This window comes from Sinohyriopsis cumingii, chromosome 3, assembly GCF_028554795.1.
Source record: "Sinohyriopsis cumingii isolate HCF-2022 chromosome 3, ASM2855479v2, whole genome shotgun sequence".
NCBI lineage: Eukaryota > Metazoa > Mollusca > Bivalvia > Unionida > Unionidae > Sinohyriopsis > Sinohyriopsis cumingii.
Window position 1 is genome coordinate 115,455,356 of NC_142963.1, and position 10,188 is coordinate 115,465,543.

At 34.9% G+C, this 10,188-nt stretch overlaps 1 protein-coding gene across 1 annotated transcript; it reads left to right on the forward strand.

Annotated features, from left to right (window-relative positions):
• Positions 1-7,598, forward strand: LOC149803640 (uncharacterized). Its single transcript, XM_089951435.1, has 2 exons — positions 1-173; positions 7,150-7,598. Exons 1-2 carry the CDS (start codon positions 109-111, stop codon positions 7,451-7,453), a joined length of 369 nt encoding a protein of 122 aa, XP_089807561.1. The 5' UTR covers positions 1-108; the 3' UTR covers positions 7,454-7,598.
• The last annotated feature ends 2,590 nt before the right edge of the window (positions 7,599-10,188 follow it).

A 10,188-nucleotide genomic window follows, 5' to 3' on the forward strand; every position in this document is an offset into this window, starting at 1 on the left:
GGGAAGGTTTGACGTCAAAGTCTACATTCCAAGATATAAATTGGCCACGTTCGTAGATAGATATTACAATAAATTTTGAAGCGAGCGGATCACATCCTGCTTTCAAAGATGTCGCCAGTGCCTGTATTTTTCCTGTTGGTTTTCCTCGTTGGTGCTAAGGCCGAAACTTTATGGTAAGGCATACCTTCCTTCAAAGTTGTTAGCGGTACAGTAAAAACAAAGTTATGATATAGTTCTTATATACTCACTGAACAAAAGATGTCTATATGCATGGGTTTTGCCCTGGCGAACACGCTATCAAATGTTAATGTTAAATCTCCTATCTGTCTATAAACATATACAATTACGTTTTACTGTGTACCACCTGGTGGCGTCACAATCTGTTCAGTAATATAGCGAATTAAAAACTTTTGTTCTGTCGGGGATAGAAGCACAGTTTTATAAGATATATTGCCGATATCAAGCAACAAGTTTTAAGTAGTCATATCTTTCCAAGATTCAATATTTTCTTCTTTATCTTACTTGCTGTTTACCTTTGAAAAACGTTTATTCGTGGATCTGATTGTTTTTTCTTAAAATCAATTTAATACCAGTCCGGATATTGATTTTTGATATTTCAACCGTTAATATTTAAAACACTTATAAACACTAGCATTGCGTTCGCTAGTTTTCTAAGTTAATGTGTAAAGGTAGCTGTCCGTTTGAAAGTGCAGTTCGACCTCATCCATTTGCGCAGTGAAATGAACTTGAATATTGCTTGTGTCAAAGTGTGTGTGACCGTGTGTGCGTGTGTGTCTGTTAACACCTCTGGAAATCAACTGTGAATTGCTCATAGAGTTTGATGTCGACAAAAATACTCCTAAATACGAATTACTCAGGGCTCTTCAGTCATTCCTACTCCCTTAGACGCAATACAGCAACGTTTAATGGGCCGAAAAGGTCCTAATACATATGAACTATGGATGAAAATAAAATACAGGAAGGTTTGCCTATATTTGTCACTGTTAGAACATAAGCATTTGGTAGTTCAGTAAAAGTAGCACGTTTACAGATTTCGATTATCATAAGAACGGTTTTATTGGTAATAAAATATTGACCAATCTGCAGAGGATTCCAGGTTGTAAAGGGGCAGGTTTAATGATGTTTCGCCGTCTGCAGAAAAGTAATTCCACCTGAAGCTTATGACAATCCCGTCTCGTAGACGCTCATAGCAATGACAAAAATGGATAAGGTGAATGAAGAAAAGAGAGAATACGAACGGTTGAAAAAGAGTCAAAACACATGAAATGTTTTAGCTGATACGATACTATATTGTAATCAAATGCATGAGATGCTTGGCAATGATCCAAATATGCATAATATACATAGGATCATGGTCTAAAGACAGGTGGTCTCTCATGAAAGTTCGAAGTAAAATATGATTAATAACACTGTTCTAAGTTTCAACCAGGAAGACAACAACACGTCAAGTATTATCAATCTTTATATGTTATGACGTGTCATTGTAGACATCTCCAATCGAATCCGTTTGGTCTATAATATACATAGCATGGAAGAGTTATTGTTTTAATTGAATCAAGATTATGGCTGTGTACTCAGCCGTATACAACTTTAAAATTGTCGATAAGGTCCTTTTAAGTTTAGGTAAAATAAAAAGTATTTATCTCCAATTAATGCAAACTTAATAGCAAAACATGATTAATTTAATCCCAAGTAATGTGACTTATACGGTATTGATACCATTACCTGAGTAATCTGTTAGTCATTATGGTTACAAAACGTACGTAAACGATGCTTTTTAAGACATTTTACGGCCATGAAAACCATCCTCTCGCGTTGAAATAAGAACTAGAATTGCTCAGTCTCATCCACGGATCCTGACATGAAGTGACAACAGTAATGGACAAGCGGAAGCAGAGCATGCCATTCACCCTGCGTTGACATGCTGCAGACCTCAGCTATATACACATTGTCTAATATACGTTCAAACGTATTACAACAAAGTGCACTGTTTGAGTCCATTTCAGGAAGAAAAAAATATGAATGAAGCTTTTGTGAGGCTGAAAATTATGTTCGAGTCTACCTTAGATGAAAATAATGTGCATCTAGGCGTATTTATCTCCCTTGCAGTGTAATAATATGACGTGTGATTGAAAATTAATATTTTTTTAAATAGCTATTGCTATGAGTTTTTATGAAGCCAGTTTTCTGGAATGTCATTGAAGGATTTCCTGGAAAGTCATCGAAATTCCTGGAATGTCATCAAGTTCCTGGAATGTCATTGAAGGCTTATCTAGAGCATCGTTGGTTGGAGTATGCATTATCAATGCAAATCCTTTTCTGCTCCTTGTAATCCGTTTATGTAACTCGTCGGAAACGATTAATATTCGATTATTAAATGATAGAAATTCGATTATTTCTTGATATATCTCAACAGATAATCGATAAAGATTTGGGGTCCGATTAACCAGCCCTAGTGCTTCGCCTCAGTAAAACAAAACTCGATCATCATATTAAATAATAATAATAATAATAATAATAATTTTATTATTATTATTATTATTATTATTATTATTCAGGATAAACCATTATTCAGGTGATATGTTAAAGAAATTATCCACTTCATTAACCTTTGCGATGGGCATAATTTCAAAGGCTATTAAGCACATCTACGAAGCACCAATCCAAATCTTTGCGATCGCTTTCACAAGGTTTTCACAAATAACGTTTTGTATCCCACTCTGCACAATCATCAACGTTTCGGTTTACCCCCTAATTAACCATCACAATCAATATTCAAACAAAAACTCAACACATTCCAAACGAAACCCCACCTAAATGCAGATACCAACAGGCAGACTGGGACCAATTCCAATTATTACTAGCTAGAGTAAATCCAGAAAACTTAGAAAGCCCAAGTATTGACATGTATTATGATAACATACACAATTATAGAAGCAGCTAACCGATGCATCCCAAAGACAACTAATATCCAAAATAAAAACCCTGTACCATGGTGGACTAAACAGTGCACTAGAGCACATAAAGACAGAAAAGGGCCTTAAATAAATATAAACGCACCAAAAATTCTATCTACTTCCAGCAATATAAAGATAAAGAAAAAGAACTAAAACAAACTATAAAAACTGCTAAAATTAATCTATGGAAAACCTTTTGCTCTAAACTGAGTCTAAAATCAAACTCAAAACAAATATGGGACAAGATAAAAGCCATAAAAGGGAAAGCAACTACCTCAGCCCCAAAAATTAAAAATGTCATAACAAATAAAGATAAGGCAGACCTCCTAGCGAAGCATTTTTCGAACATGAGTAGCAACAATAATCACACCAGAAACTTTCAAGAACACAAAAAACTAATGGAGGGAACCCAACCTCAAATGTTTCAAGACCAAGGAACAAAAGAATCCCACCTAAATAGCGACATCACAGTACATGAATGGAAGATAGCCCTACGATCCAAAAACGAGACATCCCCTGGTAAGGATCAGTTAGGTTACATTATCTACAAAAAACTACCTATCAATATAACAATAACCATAATCAAACTCTTTAATTGGATATGGGATAAAGACCAACTACCCACCAAATGGAAAAAGGCCATAGTAATACCAATTCCCAAGCTAGGTAAAGATCCCAACAACATAAATTCGTACCGACCCATCTCCCTTACAAACAATATTTGCAAAATAATGGAGACAATAATCGCAAATAGGTTAAAACACCACCTAGAAACCAATAACCTACTCTCCATAAATCAATGTGGCTTTCGGAACAAACAGTCCACCACTGACCAACTTCTCAGATTGGAAACAGACATCAAACACGCTTTTAACGCACATAGGAAAACCGATCGCAACCTCATAGCGGTTTTTCTTAGACCTAGAAAAAGCGTTCGACCTAGTATGGATCAGTGGACTAATGGCCAAATTAAACCAATTTGGAATAACTGGACGCTTATTCAACTGGATTGGCGATTTCCTCACAGGCCGGAAAATTACCACAAGAATAGGCAACACCCATTCGGAAAAATTTTCACTTGAAAATGGAACACCGCAAGGCAGTGTAATAAGTCCCTTACTATTTAACCTAATGGTAAACGACCTTGACCTCAATGCAGCCTCCGCAAAAATAAACTTGTCACAATTTGCAGATGATAGTGGCATATGGAGGAATGGAAATCCTGCCAATAACACAGTAGTTAAAGAAATCCAGCAGAGCCTAGACAATATAGGAAGATGGGCGGACAAATGGGGTTTCAAAATATCTCGTGAAAAAACTGTGGCAATCATATTCACCCCCAAACGAAATAACAACCTAGTCTATCCAAACTTCTCTATATAAAATCAATTAATCAAATACGTAACAGTAGTAAAACTCCTAGGAATGTTCTTTGACAACCACCTCACATGGAAACAGCACATTGAACAACTCACCCAGAATTGTAACAAAGATCTCAATTTACTCAGGAACATCACAGGGACTGACTGGGGATCCAACCAGGAAACCCTCCTCACGATATATAAAAGCCTAATTAGATCAAAACTGGATTACGGTTGCCAAGCATATAACTCGGCTAAGCAGCCTGTACTACAAAAACTTGACACTATCCAGAGAAAAGCCTTACTATTATGCACAGGAACACTCCCCTCAACATCATTAGAAGAACTACAAACACTAACAGGAGAACTACCCATAAAATTATGTAGGCAAGAACTACTCCTCCGATACTCCATTCGATTAGATACCCACCCAGACAACCATCCCACCAAAATAGCTATAAACAAGTGTAAAGTTGTCTTCAAACCCAAAATCATACCCACCACACCAAGTGGCAAAGTAATCCTTGAACTAAGAGAAAAGATACCTCTACTAAAAAAACAGGTAACAAACAATACAGACCAGAACAAATCACCGTAGTTACAAAAACCACCAAGGATTAACATTGAAGCTACCAAATTAGGCAATAAAGAAGGACAAGAAAACTTACTAAAACCTGTACTCGTAAACGAAATCAACCAAAAATACCTGGACTATGTTAAAATATATACCGATGGATCAAAAACAAACAACCTACCAAGAACTACAGCAGCAATAGTCATCCCTGAATTCAAAATACAAATCCAGATTACCTGACTATTGCTCCATTTACTCCACTGAATTCTGGGCTATACTTGAATCACTAGAATGGATGAAAGACAACCAAATACCTAAAGCAGTCATTGTAAGCGATTCCCTAAGCGTTATGAAATCGATCCAAAATCGCAATACACACTCTAGGGAACATTTCCGGGACAGAGCGTGCCAATTAATCGACGATATCACCACAGCACATCAATTAGTGGAGCTCATGTGGATACCGTCGCACATTGGAATCTCTGGCAACGAAACAGCAGACAAAGTTGCAAAAACCAAACTAGGAGATCAAAACTCTATCAAGCTTAACTAAAGCTCTACAGAAGCAATAAGCTTCGCACAAACATATATAGACCAAACATGGCAAGATTTTTGGAACTCCTCTACAAAAAGTAAAAAGCACCATGAAACCCCCAAAAACGTAGATAGGAAAATACAGCTACCTAAGGGTAACTATTTAGAACAGAAAACCATAAACAGGATAATAACTGGAAAAACTAAACTAGCAAGCAGTTTTGGAAGGTTTATAGTACCCAAACCAGCAACCATTAACTGCTTTAACTGCCACACCACCGAAGATCTACACCACGTATTCAACATATGCCCAAAATATCAACCCGCTCGGAAAATATTTATCAAAAATCAAAAAGAGATTGGATCACCACACACAAACCCAGAGTTACTTATGGACTCTAATAAAAAAATAAACAATCAGCATATAAAAATATAAATCAATTCATAGACTCAGCAGGACTTAGGAACAAAATATAATTACTATCCCCACAAAACCAAAAGACCCAATAACTAGCTAAATAAATTTAGAAGCCACCACATAAAAACCATTAACATAGCATTCAATTTTATAAAAGTATTACTAAATAATTCACTTACAAAGCATCTATAAAAAACTAAGGAAACCACAAAATCGGATGTCCTAGATGTCCTTAACGAACCGTGTAATTGGCTAGGACTCCGGTCTCTTGCTAAATAATGTATAAATAACATTCAATCTCTAAAAACATTAATTAATAAATAACTTAAAGAGGCAATATCTAAAAACTTATAAATAACATAACGTAGGAAGCACACCCTAAACACCTCGACTAGTAATACCATAATAACCTTGAAAATCTCTCTTCATACATGATTTCTACTAAGAACCTCTATAAACAGCATAGAACATCCACCCCCCACCCTTTTAAAACATTTTGAAGAAGAAAAAACAATCGAACAAAAAATCGCAAGAAACACCAGGCAAATGCAACAAGAAACCAGCTATGTAAAGCAAACAGGACCGTTCCCGAGCTCTCCTTCCCACTAATGACAGCCAACCATTCAACTGTAAGGGACCTTTATGGACCCACAGATTGAGACCAAACTATCAGGGTTCATTGAATTCATAAAAGCCTGGGGGAGGTGGCACCATTCCCTTCCCCAGGAACAACTAGCAGGCTGCGGTGCAGTCAGAAAAAAGTGGCACATGCGCAATTGTGCGCACGCCACTATAATTAAACTTAACAACAACAACAACCCTAATTAACCTGTCGAAGGAGCACAGATAACCACGCCAATTCGTTATCATAGCACATTATATAAAATAAGAGTATTTTATGTTGACACTTATATGAATTAGTGTTCAGTTTTAGTGCATACTGAAAATTTCATCAAAACTATTTTTAAACTGTTCAGCCATGACGACGAGAATTTGTATATGACATACAGTGGCAGTCGAATGTTGATGAACATTAGGCCTAAATGTTCGACAAGCTGCCAGTGCCACTGTAAATCACACAATGTCTCAAACCTTTGCCAGCGAAAGTATTGGCTGGGTATTGGCCTGTGTTGGGATTTTGTTGATAAGCTGCGATAGTTAATTACTCCGATACACTGGAATATTTGCCTATACAATATGTTTGTATTATTCAGAATGGCAGTGATGTGAAAGTGCATTAATGGTATTGCAGCCTTCTGAATGTTGATTTTTATTTTTTTGCAGCACGGATGCAAACATCGAACTTGTGGCTCGAATTGTATTTGGCGATGCGAGAGGCGAGCCAGCCCAGGGACAACTTGCTGTTGCATACTCAGTGGTTAATCGCGTAGCTTCCCCTCTGTACCCTAATACTGTAAGCTCTGTTGTGTACCAAAAATACGGTAGTCACTACAAGTACAAGACACTAGATGACGTGCAGGATAAAGCAGCATGGAAAGCTGCTAAATTCAAAAATACCGCTGAATACCAAAATGCTAAGAAAGCCTCTGGCGATGCACTTTGCAGAAGACAACCTGATCCAACATGATCCTTGTTCGGCAACAAACACCAATAAATACTACGAAGCTTACAACAAAATACAAATTGGAAAAAATTATTTTGTTTGCAGACGTGCAGTGTCAGGTTAAATTAAAACCATGAAGATATTTGCATAATTAAAGAAGTAGATTATACCGATTTCTCTTTTTTATTGTGTCGAGGCTTGCATTAGAAATCAGTATATTGCAAGGTCCATAGCATCACATAGACAAGGTGATGTAAGAAAATGAAAATGGTATTTTTTATTGAACAATATTCCCCAGAATTCTATAATAATAATAATAATAATAATAATAATAATAACAACATCAGTATATTACTTGTAATTGTAGTCGTTTAATAACTATGTTGGCGTCATACTCATGCTAAACATCTTTCTTATAAAGTTTTTACATTGATTAGGGACGTTCTCCGATATTTCAGCAAAATGTATGTATTGGTCCCTTGATCAATCGATCAATCTTTATCCTATCTTCAGTCTATCGGACACACACACACACACACACACACACACACACACACATATGTCACATTGGCCGAGTCCTAGATTTTAACCACGCGGAGAGATGAGATGGCAGTGATAGGTAAAGGCGAGGGCTTTATATATCAATTTTAGTGATAGTTATCAATAGAGATATATGTATTTGTATGATCCAGTTTAATATATTTTTATGTATTAAAATATCACCAATCTGTGCTATATATGAATATCTCCATGTCAATTACTCGTTACAGAATAGGAAAATTAGGTTAAAAATGTAAGCTATGACGTCGTCTTGTTTATGTCATATTATTTATCTTATTGATCACTTAGAAACAGAATAAATTTAATGACGTAAGCAATTTTATTAAATTCATTTTCCATTCAGTCTGATGAAGCAGTAGAGCGAAACCGGTCATACATTCTACGTGTATGTGTTGTTTATACATCATTAATACTGCTTTCCAAAAAGTATCTTCTCTTACACAGCTGGAATCTTTACAATATAAAGTCAAAAGTAGAAATGAAGATATCGTTCCTTTTGTTATTGAATATAATCCATGTTTGCCTAATATAGGTAAGATTATCAATAAATATTGGGATTTATTAAACTTATCATGTAAAGCAAGTGTTAAATCGATACACGAAAGCAAACCTACACTTGCTTATAAAAGGACTAAAAATCTTAAAGATTTCCTAACTAATTCTAAATTAGAAAAACCATCATATAAAATAGGATTATCAACTAATAGACCTAGATGTTCACACTGTTCATTTATTAATGAAAATGCTTCTTTCAATAGTATTAATACGAAAGAAACTTTTAATATGCGTTGTGATATTAATTGTGCAACATCAAATGTTATTTATTTGATAACATGCAAAAAATGTGGCATCCAATATGTTGGACAAACCAGTCAACAAATATCTAAACGTATGAATCAACGCAGATCAGATATAAAAAAAATATATGGATCAATCATTTTCGTCTCATGTTGCCGCACATTTTAACAAAAATTCCCATACATTGCAAGATTTCTCCTTCTAACCTATTGTTAAAACTGATCCTGAAATGGAACGTCTACTAAAGGAAACCTATTGGATTCACCGTCTTAATACGGTATATCTAAAAGGTCTAAATTCAAAAACGCTATATGACATTAAGTGAAAAAGTTTTTAATTTTTTTTCTTCTGAATTATGTCCCTTGTGTACAATTAGATAAGATTATTCTACTTTGCAAAAAAATTTCATTAGTAAAAGTATAATCTAATAACATAAAAATAAGTTTACTAACTCTATAAAAACGAAATTGCAGTGTAGATCAATTTTCGATAAAACAATTAATTATTTATAAAATACTTCATAGCAAGCGTTGTGTACACCATATTTTTTATTATATAAATTGAGTTATAATAATCTATATCTGCACAAGTTATATTAGTACATATATTGTATACATTTATCTAATTTTTTTTGTATTAATGTTTTTCTTTATTTTCTTCTTTTCTTTCTCTTTACTATTTATTTATTTTCTATATTTCTAATAAGTGTGCATAATAGAAATGGTACTAAAACTTTTTATCTCTATTTATTAATAAATTTTTGTTGTTTATACATGCATATATACTTACACATCTAATTAAGCTTTTTCTGGTTATAAAATCATATATATTATTTTAAAAATTTAGGTGATTTAATAAGAGAAAATAGAGAATGTTCAAGACAGTTCAAACAAACATCAGTAAACCACAAATACCTCCAACTTACACTAGAGTTTATTAGGCAGCAGTTTTACGGCTCCAACGACCCTTTCTCAAATAATCTGTTTGAATTATCGATATCGTCACTGAGAAGATTACTACTGCACGTGGAAAAACACAAATTTAGTTAAGTAATAGCTACCGCTGGTGTTTTTGATTATATTTTGTGTTCTTGTCCAGAAAAAACTTGCCCATGAACATATAAACTTCGCACCTGGTAGAGTTTACTTAGTTTAATGTAATGTCGTTTTTAGCCAAAGTCGTAAACATAACTTTCAATAACTGATTCTTAAGTGTGTGTCTTTGTTTTTGTTAACGTAGCTTTAACAATGTGAGTCATATCGCTGCGATGTCTGCAGTGTGGCAGATTTTAGTGATGTCTAGCACTGGTGCATAAAAAAGGCCACATACATGTAGAATGATGTACTATCCAGTCACATTATCCTGACATCAGGCCGACAAGTCCTAGCACTACCCTCTTT

Coding starts and splice junctions, on each gene's coding strand:
- LOC149803640 (XM_089951435.1), top strand. CDS start 109: ATGTCGCCAGTGCCTGTATTTTTCCTGTTGGTTTTCCTCGTTGGTGCT. Junction 174..7,149: donor GCTAAGGCCGAAACTTTATG/GTAAGGCATACC, acceptor ATTTTTTTGCAG/CACGGATGCAAACATCGAAC.